Source organism: Hypomesus nipponensis, chromosome 5 (assembly GCF_054491055.1).
Source record: "Hypomesus nipponensis isolate SF chromosome 5, ASM5449105v1, whole genome shotgun sequence".
In the NCBI taxonomy this organism is placed as follows: domain Eukaryota; kingdom Metazoa; phylum Chordata; class Actinopteri; order Osmeriformes; family Osmeridae; genus Hypomesus; species Hypomesus nipponensis.
In genome coordinates this window covers 4774886-4787697 of record NC_140365.1, presented here as the reverse complement: position 1 = coordinate 4787697, position 12812 = coordinate 4774886, and the positions used below count along the sequence as shown (strand labels likewise).

Sequence of the window (12812 nt, the reverse complement as noted above, 5' to 3'; positions counted from 1 at the left end):
TCAACGTTACATTGTTTTATGTCTTATTGTGCATGGGTGATTAAGGTTTTTTCAACATGATTGGTAGATCACCAACTAGAACCACCATCTTCAAAAGTGATGAGTGTGAGAACTTCAAGGCAAGGAATAATTAGAATACTATTTCTGGTCATTTGTTTTAGTTTAAAAGTTATTGTTTCTTTACTTGTATATTAAAGGCCACTGCATGGTGAGTTAGAACGTTTGCAACCTATCACTCACATTGTAAACGGCACGTGCTACAGAGTGATCTGGCACGCGTATTGTAATTAGAAGTGAGGTGTTAACAATGGACAAATGCGATTGTTTCCCCGCACATAAGGAGACACATCAAAAGAAAAGCATAATACGCACGCATACACTCACAAGGGTTGTTGTATGATCAGTGCTGCTGCCGCCCTCCACCAACCCCTTCTCCCCCTGTATGTTCTATCCATCAAGGGGATTATATCTCTATTGCTCATAGAGATATAATCTGGCTCATATGTCATGTGTGTGTTGCATCGAGGAGGCAGGGAGTGCTTCCCTTAGACCATCCACTCCGCCAAAGTCAAACCTACATGTCCATGTCATGTAACTATAAATGCTCAAATGTAAAACGTGATTGTCTTGACTGAACTAAACGTGTGCTTAATACAAGTTGATAAAAAACTTTTGCACAACGGTAAGTCTAAAGTCACAAACCTGGCAAGCGTGTTCACAACACGCAGAGACGCTCAGACAGATGATACAGGAAATAATTCAGTTGGCATATATTACGCATCGACTCAAACTTTTACTCTCGGTTTTATTTGTATATTCTTTTATCAATGTAATGCATTTTGGAAGTTGTTCAATAGGCCTACGTTTTGCAAACTGCGTAAAATATGGTTGCAATAAGCATTGTGTAGATCTCTATAAATTAAATTAGACTTTGTCTCGTTGTTTATACATACAGTAGGCTAGGCCTACATATTTGCCATGGATCTAGCCTGATATTTATCTTACCAACTGTGAGAAATCGTGATTGCAAATCCCACGTTTAACTCACTAGTTTGTGTGAAGCTGAGAACCACTGGCTTCCAGACACCCTTTACTAAACGATGTATAAATTCTAACAGGTAATAAACTGCAAATGTATTCTATATGGTCCCTGTTCTCATGGGAAACTCTCCAGAGACTTTCTCCCACCGCTACACATATAGTACATGCGTGGAATCCTTGGGTAGTCCTAAATAAGTAATTTACATTTAGGTTAATTAATTTAGCTGACGCTTTCATCCAAAGTCATGTATTATATTTTGGTGGTCAGGAAGGTCACGGAATAGTCTGTATTTACTCCAAACGCCATGGGTATTAAGCAATACAGTAATAAAATCTTTGGCAATTTCTTTCAGTTCAGAATATCTTGTTTCATTATTATTTAAGGACACTGCACGGACACTGTTCATTTGCAGCCTTTCACTCCCATAGCAAACGGCACGTGCTGAGGAGAGAACTGGCACGCGTATTGTAATTAGAGTGAGGTGTTAGCAGCCGACAACTGCGATTTCCTCTCACATGCGGAGACGCACCTACAGACGTGCATGTTAGAACAAACATTCATTTTTTTATGTTGGCAGTGACACAAAATATATTCCACTTAGAATGTTCTAATGAGCTCTATGAGAATTGGTGGAAATGTGTTTAATCATTGAAACGGTAAACCTGATTCATTTTTTGAATGGCATTGTTTTCATTTCAACGTGTGGATCTGGGAAGCAGTTTTCCAAACACCCTTTCCTAAATTGTATTCACATTTTACAGGTAATAAACTGCAAATGTTGTCTCTGGGGTCTCTGTTCTCGTGGGAACATTTTAAGAAACCATCTCCCACTGTTGCACCTAAATATAAGTATCCCAAATCATTGTGGACATTGGTTAATTCGTTAAAAAATCAATAACTCCACTCGAAAGATTTGATAGGCCATGTGGAACACTCAAAGAACTTAATAATATTACAGAAAGTAAGTTGTGTAAAGAAGTTTCTAACAAATGACAGAGTAGGCCTATATGAACTGCATTTTTGGCTACTGTGGTTTGAACTACAATTGAAGTAGCCTACTTTGCAGCGCCGTGTTGCTAAAGTCCGGGTAAAGATCAGAGGGTTGGTAAAATGCTACTGCACAAGTTAACACCGGCTTACCGAGTAGGCACGCGTGTGAGAGAAGGCCACTGTTATTCCAAACATTACCAATAAGGTGTTGTTGTTAGGCAGCTGACAAACGGCAAACACCCCTGTGTGTGACCAAACGCACTGGATTTACGCATAAGGCCACGCGCAAGGTATAGGTGTTTTATATCGGTCAGACATCCGGCCGTTCCACACCGGGGTGTGAAATGGTACTAAAAAAAAAATGTATAATGACCAACGTGGACTACGTTAATAAACAGTTGAACTGGGGGCCTAGTGCACTGAAAAAAGTCGGATGTTAGGTGTGCCCTTTATGTATTTTACGCATGGACTTCACTATAGTCTACTCTCCCTATGACGCGCAATGACAAGACAAGAGACACAAAACTGGCACGCGTACTGTTATCAGAAGGGAGGCGTGAAAAAGAGCAGCCAACTGCCTGAAATAGAACAAATCAAACGTTTTCTCTCGGTCTAATTGATTCATTAATAAACTGAATATCAATGAAATATAATTGTAATTCAACGCATTAAATGGGTAGCTTACATTTTTGCAGGTTGTAAAATACGTTCAGCAAACAGGATTGAGTATGGCCATAAACATAGGCTAATTTAGATGTTCAAATCTCAATAAACAAAATTGTATTGGATGGTCTCGGTATATATAGGCTATCTGAATTAATTGAAAAGTCTAGACAGATATTTGCGTAAAATGTATCGTGACAGCAGTCCTTATAACCCCTACGTGTATTCGTTTTACAGTTTAAGTTGTGCGTGTGAAGCTGAGAACCACTGGCTTCCAGACACCCTTTACCAAATGATGTACAAATTCTAACAGGTAATAAACTGCAAATGTATTCTACATGGTCCCTGTTCCCATGGGAAAATCTCCTGAGACTATCTCACACTGTTACACTTATCTTGCATGCCTGCATGGACGCCTTGCAAAAATCAGTTATTTGCATTTTACATTCAGCAGGCGCTTTTATTCAAACCGACTTAGGTCTATAGTGCACATAGAAAGTTCATCAGAAGACCACGTATCAAAAGTTCATAGAACAGTATTACAGTCTGTACTGTAGGGGTGGAGAATGCAACGGTGCTGAGAAAATGATAATGTACACAAACCAGTGATTTAAATTGACATTGAAACCCATTGTCTGTCAGTCTGGAATAAACTCATATTCAGTAGAGTAGCCACATCTGTTTGGTTGAAATGTCTCTCTGTAGAGCATTGTTGCTGAATGCCGTGAAATTTAAAGTTTAAAAGGTTGTTGTTGTGCAACAGCACAAGTTTTCACCTGCTCACCAAGCATGGGCACGAGCTTGCGAGAAGGAGCACGGGTGTTCCAGCACAAAAGGCTGTCACTTCTAAGTGTGACGAAATGCACAGAAAACAGCGGTCCTTACTCGGAGTCGAGTTTTTGTTTTGTTTTCATAGACGTGCTTAACAGATAACACTTGGTGCTTCACCATTGTAATTAATTGTCCATGTTGGGTGTAAGTGCGGGTATAGACGTGCGGGTGTGGGAACGAGCGCACTTCACGGTAGCGACACTTCTATGAGGTGACCAGCCTACTGTTTCAGTTCTAACAGGTAATAAATAACAACGTGTCTCCATATGAGGTCGCAAGACAATTGGTCAGCCTGTGTCTTCAGGGGTATGACTTCATCACTTTTTCATTTTGAAAAAATGATATATTGTTCAGAAAGGTTCAATGTTAAAAAATAAAAGCCTATACCGGAGTCGGTTGTGCGTTACGGTTGGGTGTCTGTGTGACGTTAGATCGTGAAAAAAAAACAATAGGTCTATAATGCTACATAATAATAAGGGTATTTAAGAAGCATTCATTCAGGGACGTCCATTTAATAAGTATGATGTTTGTTTGCTCTGCATTATTCACATCGTTGTATATAGCGTACGGGCCAGAAGGGACTGCCCGGGCCAAATTCTACCATCAACAGACCTCTCTAGCAAACTTTTTCACAGAAGAAGATGTTCAGAACACAAGTGTAGACTTAAACATTATTTACGTTCCATAATTCACCCTGGTGGGAATATAAGGCACAGTTGTTGAATCCTGCTGATCATGCGCAAATCGACACTTCTGTGGCTTGCATACATTTTTAGGACGCATGTGTTCACGCTCACGTGATGGTTAACTCTGACACTTGCTTCTGGTTTAGACGTCTCTGTTCCCACGAGACAACCTGTGACATGACCCTTACACATTTGTCTACAGACAAATGAAAACGCGTATGGGGTGGGGGGTCGCGAGAAGAGGACGAGATACACAAATGCTGTGTTGCAGTGAGTGTGAAGACACACCCACAACAAGTCGAAACCAAATTGCCCATATATTTGCACAAACCCATAAATGGTTTACTACTCAATTGCACTCATAATGGTATAAAAACATTATACAATTACAAATGTCAAACAGAGGTCAACATGCCGAATCATTAAAAAAATAAAATAATGCATATGTCTACGTGAGGACACTCCTAGCTATCTGAAATATAAGTATTTTCTCTACGCTTTAATCACAGAAAGTAGCCTACAAGGATTTGGGGATTTTTTGTTGTTGTCTATATTAGCATTATAAAATATAAACACCGTTCAATAACTAGGCAATGAAAAATACGGCAAGACAGGAGCAGCAAGTGATTATTGAATTATATGCTTTCATTTTGGTAATAGTTTCCTAGATCTAATCTCCAGCAGTTATCCATTTGGTGTCAGTTAACACATGTTGCATACGTCATTGACACATTTAAACCAATGAGGAATGACCTGTCTGACCCTATATATGCTCTCAATCTCCGCTTTCAGCAAACTGTTCGCTGCCTGAGGATTGCATTTTTGTCAATTACCTTGGATAATTCATTGTCAATTTTGTTTGTTTCTATTTTTGATGACCAACGTGGATGACCATTTAGGATCTAAAATGAGTAGACCAGATCGTCTAAAAAGGGTAAGTGAAAGAAATAGGCCTAGATGAATCACAACGTGTATGTTATATGTGTTTGGGTCTGAAGATTAATTCTGTGTTATTTAAAATGATGACTTTTCAGGTTCTAAAACCGGTGATTGAAAAAAAGAGGCGAGACAGAATAAACCAACGTTTAGATGAGCTTCGGACAATCTTGTTAAGCAACACCTCAGACATGGTACAATAATTTACAACTTTTGCATTAACGGCTGTTTGTACAATAGTTTACTTTTTTGTATAGCCTAGCTGTTTTCTTTTATCGCTATATGGTAAATTGATTCTTGTCAATATGCAATAGTCACTGATCATTTTCTTCTCTCCCAGCGGCTAAAAAATCCCAAATTGGAAAAAGCTGAAATATTAGAAATGACAGTGGATTACATACGAAGAAAAGAAAATGGAAACGAAAGCAAAGGTATAAAAATCTTCAAACATACATTTATCTACAGAGACTGATTTTCTGCTCCCTTGGTTCCAAAATAAAGTAGGCTATAATATTGTTTATAACATTATCAAGAGTGCTAATCATTTGTTTCCCTTTGTTTCTGTAACCCCATTTTTCCTCTCCTTCTCTGAAAAAACCCACACACACTCTTCTATCTGGCAATCTGCTCAAATGACTTTCAAAAAAACTTGTAATAATCTTTTCTTTCCTACGCTCATAATCCATTATGGTCTGACTCCATTGATCAAACCCATCTCATTTCCAAAAAAGATTATTCTGCTCCAGTGACTACCACTGTAACCTCTCAAAGGACATCTCACCTAAACCCCACACACAAACAACAAACACAGACTCCACTCAGCCCTATCTACAGCGCAGGCTTCCAGGAGTGTTTATCCTGTCTGGGTAACTTCATTGAGATGGTGGAACCTTCCCAGAGAGACAGCTTCGTCCAGGGGCTGAAAGATCATCTCGATGCCCACAGCACCTATCCACTTGGGTGGACCGTGAACCAGAGCTTCCCTGTGGAAGTCCAGTCCTGGGGTCCAGCAACAGAGAGGACATACTGCTTTGAGAGGCTTCAAGACAGGAAAGACGGCTCGTCAATGGGACATCCCAGAGGCAGCAGGGAGTCTCCCTTCCCCTTCATCAACACCTCTCTCTCTATGTATCCCCAACCTTTTGTAATCCACCACCCACACCCAGCCCAATCCCTCACACATCCATACCCATCTCCCCCTTATTCGGTCTCACCTCCACCCTCCCCCTGCTACTCCAGCTCACCACCACCTTTCATCACAACCCCTCCGTTCTTCTCGCTGCCCTGCCACTTTCCCTTCCCTCCGTCTCCGTCGCAGCTTTCCTCAGAATCCTTGTCATTATCAACTCATTACACCTCTCCTCCGGTCATGCCAGTGATGACAGCGAAGCCTCCTCTTGGTTCCAATCATTCGACCCCTCTGCATCGATCTGCCCCTGTACCCGATGGCCAAGCAAGGACTCTAAGGCGGTCACTGTTTCAAGTAGATCCCCAGGCAGTGTGGAGACCCTGGTCTTAACATTCAAACAAGAGAGTAAGTTTTAACAAAATAACTCAGTGCAAATGATAGTCTTTGGCCAGTATGACTGATGTATGTCAGAATCATAAGATTCAGATCATGAAGGATGTCTTCAGGGCTGTCTTTTTCCCCTATAGAAGATATTTGGATGATCACACTTTTGATGTGTAACTTTTCACTGTCACTTTAACTAGACTGTAAGCAAACTGAAATTGCATGTGTTTTTATGTTGTATGAAGTTCTGCTTAACATTCCTTTTTCTAAATTATATGCGAAACTTTGTACATATGTTATATATTTATATTCTGTCATGACCAAAGTCTTGTAAATAAACAATGATATAATTTTGCTATCCTGTATTATTTTCTCAGTGCTCATTTATAATGTTCACAGCAATAGAGATTATTTTAAGAATGTTTTCCACGTCACTAAATTTATATCAGAAAGTTCAAACCAGAAACTCTTTCAAAGGCTTCATGGTATTTGTTTTGTTAGCCATAGTTATTTAGCCTATTATAACTTAATGTTTAGACATGACCAAGAGAGTGTTATATTGTTGTTCCAATTGTTATTAGTCGTAGTATTTTGAGGTCAGTAGGCTAAATGGTAGAAATTATATTGTCCGCCTCTGAACAATGTCAAAGAAAAAAGTAATCGCAACAAGGCACAGGACTACAGCGTAAAACTACATGTCCCATCACCACATGCTATTTTCCACCGTACCACATGTCCAAACCAGGGTGAGGGGCAGAGGTTAACGTATGAGTGTTTGTACTACCCATTGCTTGTGAAACATGATCTTGATGGCAATCCGTACTCACTAAAGGGTCGTAGATGTTGTAAATAATGAGGGAACATACTGAACCGTCACCAAATGGACAGACGACCCGAAAATTATTTAAAGCAGGCAAATCAATGGATAGCTATATGTAATGCTAAACAGGACCTAGGAACATGAGCCAGCCCAAACGTGTCCCTGATTGGTAGATTTCATGGGCACTGGCTGAAACTCTTTACCTCATTGGTTATATGGTCTATCAGTCTCAGTGTTGCTTCAACCCTGAAGATAAATTAACCCTTGGAATCTCCAACCTGCGCGAGATTGAGCTGTTGAGCTAGAAGTTACCATACTGAAGACGGACTATAGTTTGGAGCACTGAACAAGCCAAACATTCCTTTAAAACACGCACGGCGCATCTCTCTCTTTTTGTATAAGTCCCTTCCTGACGTGATTAACTCATTTAGTGCTAGTACATTTGAAAAAATTAACGCAATCGACGAAGCCGATGCTGGGGGAGGCATCTGTAACTCGGGAGGGAGTGTGGCTGTGACAGTTCTGCTTCACCAGAAGGCGGGGAGAACCGTGTTGTGTTGATGGTGAGTATACACAGTTGAATGTAACACTAGCCAAATAGCAGTTTTAGTTCATGTCCTTTGACTTCTGTGTGTTTTCACTGAGACAGTATCAGTATCTTTGATCGCATGAATTCTGGAAATTACGTTGAGATAGATTGATGTTGGCAAAACAGCGCTAATCATAGCTAGCATAATATATAGCAGCGTTATATTATTATTGAGAAAACGAGTTCTTGAGCAGTGCTGTGAGGACGTAGAATCACCTCAGTCTATGTTCTTCATTGTAACGTTGCTTTGACTGGTGCATGACGTTCATTCAACGTTTGCCTTCCGCCGTAACAGATGAACTTTTTAATCATGTGTTACTGGCTGACCCTTGGATAATTATTCATAAATAATTATTTTCGGTTGGATTGCACAATGTGATTGTTTTATCAAGGTACATGATTGCATTTATACAAACAAATAAGTTAATAAAGATACCATTTTTTTGTGTATGTACTTTCAGATCCATAGAAGCTTCCATGTCCGCACCAAACGTTTTGAGTGAAAGATGATCGAAATGTCGGTTGATAAAGAAACTGTCACAACTGGAAGTACGAAGGCAAACTCTACACCAACGCTGCAACTCCAGCAACTCTCAGAATGCACCGGAAGCTACAACAATGCCTCCACAATGACAGAAGTCTCCCTGGCCAACTCTGGCATCACTGATGGTGCGTCTGCCTGCCCAACTGGGCTAGCCGGCGGAATCCAAAAGAAGCAAACCAGCCCAGCTGACTCCCACAACCAGACTGAAAATGTTGGAGTCAGAGTGAACGAGAAGCCTCTCAACACCCAAAACGGTTTGCAGCAGCCCAAACAACAGCAGCAACAGCAACAACAACCACAGAAACTATCAAAGCGTCGCAGCACATCTACCACAGGCTTCAAGCATCCACCATCTGGTAAGAGACGACGGCGTGCCAACTCCGAAAGCGACTCTGTCCTTCCCACAAATTTCCTTCTGGGTGGCAACATCTTCGACCCGCTGAACCTCAACAGCCTGCTGGACGAGGAGGTGAACAGGGCGCTGAACGCAGAGACCCCAAAATCCTCCCCCCTGCCAGCCAAGAGCAGGGACCCTGTGGAGATCCTCATACCCAGAGACATCACAGACCCGCTCAACCTCAACAGCGGCATGACCGGCACGGGCTTCCTCGTGTCACCGTTCAAGAGACGGAGACACCGGCACAGACACCACGGGGGAGGGGGCTCAGCTGGGACCGGGAGCATATCAGCCCCCCACCTGGATGCGTCCGACTCGGAGAAAGCTAGTGACGTTAACACCGGTACTTCCTCGCTGCCCTCGAGTAGCTCCGCCCCTGCCTCAGAAGTTGCCCTCAAAGGGAGCAGAGTGCTGTCCAGTGTCCCAGGATCCTCCCTATGCAACGATAAGCCCAAACCCTCCATCTGCAAGGAGGAGGCGGTGATCCCCGTGTCGAACCACCCGTCCCAGCCTCGCGGCCCCGAGGAGCCCTCCACCGTGGCAGGTGGCCCACACCAGCACACCAGCCGCCCGCGCAAGCGCAGGCGCAATTCCGGTAAAACCGAGCCCCCTTTTGCCCAGTCCACTCCGGTGGGAAAGCCTTCCACTGAGGATAGGAGCAGAGGTGCAGCCACAGGAAAGAGTATTCAGACCTTCCACACCCCAGTGACGGGTTCCAAACCTGGGCAAGGAGGCCGGCACCAGCGGAAACAGCAGCCGCAGCAACAAAGGATGAAGTTCCAGTATGGGAACTACAGCCAGTACTATGGCTACCGCAACCCGGGCTTCAGCGAGGACCCGAGGTTCCGAGTGCTGCGTCCAGAGTGGTTTCAGGGAAAGGAGGTGCTGGACCTGGGCTGCAACACCGGACAGCTGACTCTGTGTATCGCTAAGAAGCTCCGTCCCGCCCGCATCCTCGGCCTGGACATTGATGGGGCGCTGGTGCATGCTGCCCGCCAGAACATCAGACACTACCTGTCAGAGATGAAGGCCCAGGAGGCACGGCGCGCGGCGGAGGGGGCGGGGGCAGAGCGTCCTGCGGGACAGGAAGAGGAGGGAGAGAATAAGGAGGAGGAAGAGGAGAACCGAACCGGAGGAGGGATCCAGAGAGACGTACAAAAGGGGGACAAACGTAATCCGGGAGAAGCTACAGCTGAGAATGGAGATGCCGTGGGAGAGGTGAAGAGAGAAAGCGTCTCGTCTGAACCCACCGATCAGGGTGAGCCCTGCCCTGCCACCGACGGAGGAAGGGAGGAGAGGAGAGCAGGGATGGCGGAGCATGGAGACTCGGTTGGAGCTCCTGCGGATCCCCTGGGGAAGCCCTCCTTCCCTGTGTCCCTCCGGATCTCCAGAGGACCCATAGCAGCACCTCCACTGCCAGAAACCCCCACCATGCCTCCCGGGGACTTCCCTGCAAACGTCTCCTTTGTCAAGGTTAGTGGGTGTACTTTTAACATTTGCCTATGGATGTAACAAACTGCAGGCAGAACGTGTTGGTTTGGCTAACCTCTCTCTCTCTCTGTCTCTGTCTCCCTCATGTGACCTGCAGGCTAACTATGTCTTGGAGAACGATGCGCTGCTGGAGACCCAGCGGCCGGAGTATGACATCATCCTGTGCCTGAGCGTCACCAAGTGGGTTCACCTGAACTGGGGAGACAGCGGCCTCAAACGACTCTTCCACCGAGTCTACAGACACCTGCGCCCAGGAGGCAGGTTCATACTGGAGCCTCAGCCTTGGGACACCTACGGCAAGAGGAAGAAGCTCTCGGTAAGAGACCAAACAAAACAAATTCCTAGTAGGCACAATATTTCTGAGAAAAGTACCTTCCTCAGATTTTAGTCCAATCTTTAGACTGTGCAGATGTTCTAAAGAAGGATGACTATTGGAGATTCTGCATATTTTACTAGATAGTATGAACTATATCTTTGAAGTTTGTTGAGACCAGTAGTGTGAAGGAGAATAAAGTTGTTGTTTTTATATTGAGGACAAACTACATTGTTGGGGCTTAACACAAAATGTGATCTCAATGTTACAGGATAGCATTTTTCGGAATTACCACGGCATCTGCCTGAGACCAGACCAGTTCTCAACGTACTTGATTAGCGAAGTGGGATTCTCCAGCTATGAGCTAATTGGGACACCTAAGAGTTCCTCAAAAGGTAAGCTGCACCTGTAAATGAAGGTCACAAGGAAAATCAAATGAATGTCTGGCATCTCAATTTATATTCCCCTTTTTATTGTTTACTTTTTCTACAGGTTTTGAGAGGCCAATTTACTTGTTTTATAAATGACCAGTTGGTCTGAACAGCCTACATAGTACCTTTGTACCCCAGAACAAGCCAGCCGTCTGCCTTCATTATCCATCTGCAAGCATGTCTTGGAACACTGGACAGTTTTAAACATTGAGCTTCTTAAAATATGTGTCTGGTGAACATTGAAACATTTGAGACATATCTCAAGACCTCAACAGAGGTCAGATGACGACCATGAAGTGGACAACCTGGAGGACGGGAAACTCAATTATGACTCAACCCTTTCTGTGACAAACACAGGCATTGTGTTCTAGGTCCTCAACTACTGTTTGGACTGTTGTTCAGTCAAAGACTTTTCTTCACTGTGTTTTAACTGAATTTGGATGGTTGTCAGTGTTTCAAAGCTTGGCTTTGAATCTTTTGAAGGGAATAAAGACCCAATGTGATTAACCCACAGTCATAGAAGACCAGTGTGTTTAGACAACATGTCTGCGTAGAGTTCCTCTTTGGCTTAACTGACTACGAAACCTGCCCTAAATCATTTGTTTCAACATGACCTTAGGCCCTGTTAGGTTTTCCAATGTCTTAACCAAACCCCCCCCCCTGCTTCTCTGTCACTTGCTTCACAGTAGATTCAAGTACACTTGCCAGGTAGCTCTAGGCTCTGAGATTGGCTCTCTCTTTGTCTCTGTCTCCCTCATGTGACCCTGCAGGCTAACTATGTCTTGGAGAACGACGCGCTGCTAGAGACCCAGCTGCAGGAGTATGACATCATCCTGTGCCTGAGCGTCACCAAGTGGGTTCACCTGAACTAGTAAATTTAAGTACACTTTGCCAGGTAACTCTGGGCTCTGAGGTTGGAGGGCAGAGATTCTCTATAGGGTCATGTGACTGGCCTATATTATTTCTTTGAATTTTGTTAATGTTCAGATTACAATGTTTTTGTTACTATTTTTTCTTAGTGTGAGATGTTGTTTTGTTTTGAAATTTGCTGCCAACTAATACAGAGCAACAGTGGTTTTGACTTTGATTGAACTCACTTCATCCAGCTTTGCTCCCATAAATCAGTCCATGATTTCTTTGTACACTTTATTTTCGTGCTTGTTTTGATTTTCCTGTGACAAGCAGAAGAGCAGCAATGCTGGGACTGTAGGTCTAATTTTCTCAATGTCTTTTCAAAAATAAATACATATTCTGTTATTCTGACTGTGATCATTAGAGGAAGGACCAATCAGCCTCCTCACAACTTCCTTAGCAAACACAATCTGATTGAACTAAAAATTCAAATTCAAACCAACCCAGACCATGTCTGGATTATTTAGTTCAGTGTTGGCCAATTAGGGAAATGAATGTAACAGTATCCCTGTGATGATAGGTGCGTTCGACTTCATGCGGCGCCGGTGTCGCCTGCAGCCGCCTGCAGCCCGGCTGACTTGAAGCAGCCAATGGCATTCTGAGCTTCAAGGCAGCCGACTGCAGCCGACTGTCGGTTCGACGTCATGAAACGCC

The 12812-nt window shown here is 43.5% G+C and overlaps 2 protein-coding genes across 2 annotated transcripts; both read left to right on the top strand.

Annotated features, from left to right (window-relative positions):
- Positions 1–5086: 5086 nt before the first annotated feature.
- On the top strand, positions 5087–6667 carry her1 (hairy-related 1). The gene is made up of 4 exons (XM_084698657.1): positions 5087–5146; positions 5247–5342; positions 5489–5579; positions 5880–6667. Exons 1-4 carry the CDS (start codon positions 5087–5089, stop codon positions 6665–6667), a joined length of 1035 nt encoding a protein of 344 aa, XP_084554783.1.
- Positions 6668–7736: 1069 nt separating this feature from the next.
- mepcea (methylphosphate capping enzyme a) lies at positions 7737–12503 on the top strand. Its single transcript, XM_084698830.1, has 5 exons — positions 7737–8044; positions 8532–10484; positions 10600–10818; positions 11087–11210; positions 11308–12503. Exons 2-5 carry the CDS (start codon positions 8577–8579, stop codon positions 11340–11342), a joined length of 2286 nt encoding a protein of 761 aa, XP_084554956.1. The 5' UTR covers positions 7737–8044; positions 8532–8576; the 3' UTR covers positions 11343–12503.
- The last annotated feature ends 309 nt before the right edge of the window (positions 12504–12812 follow it).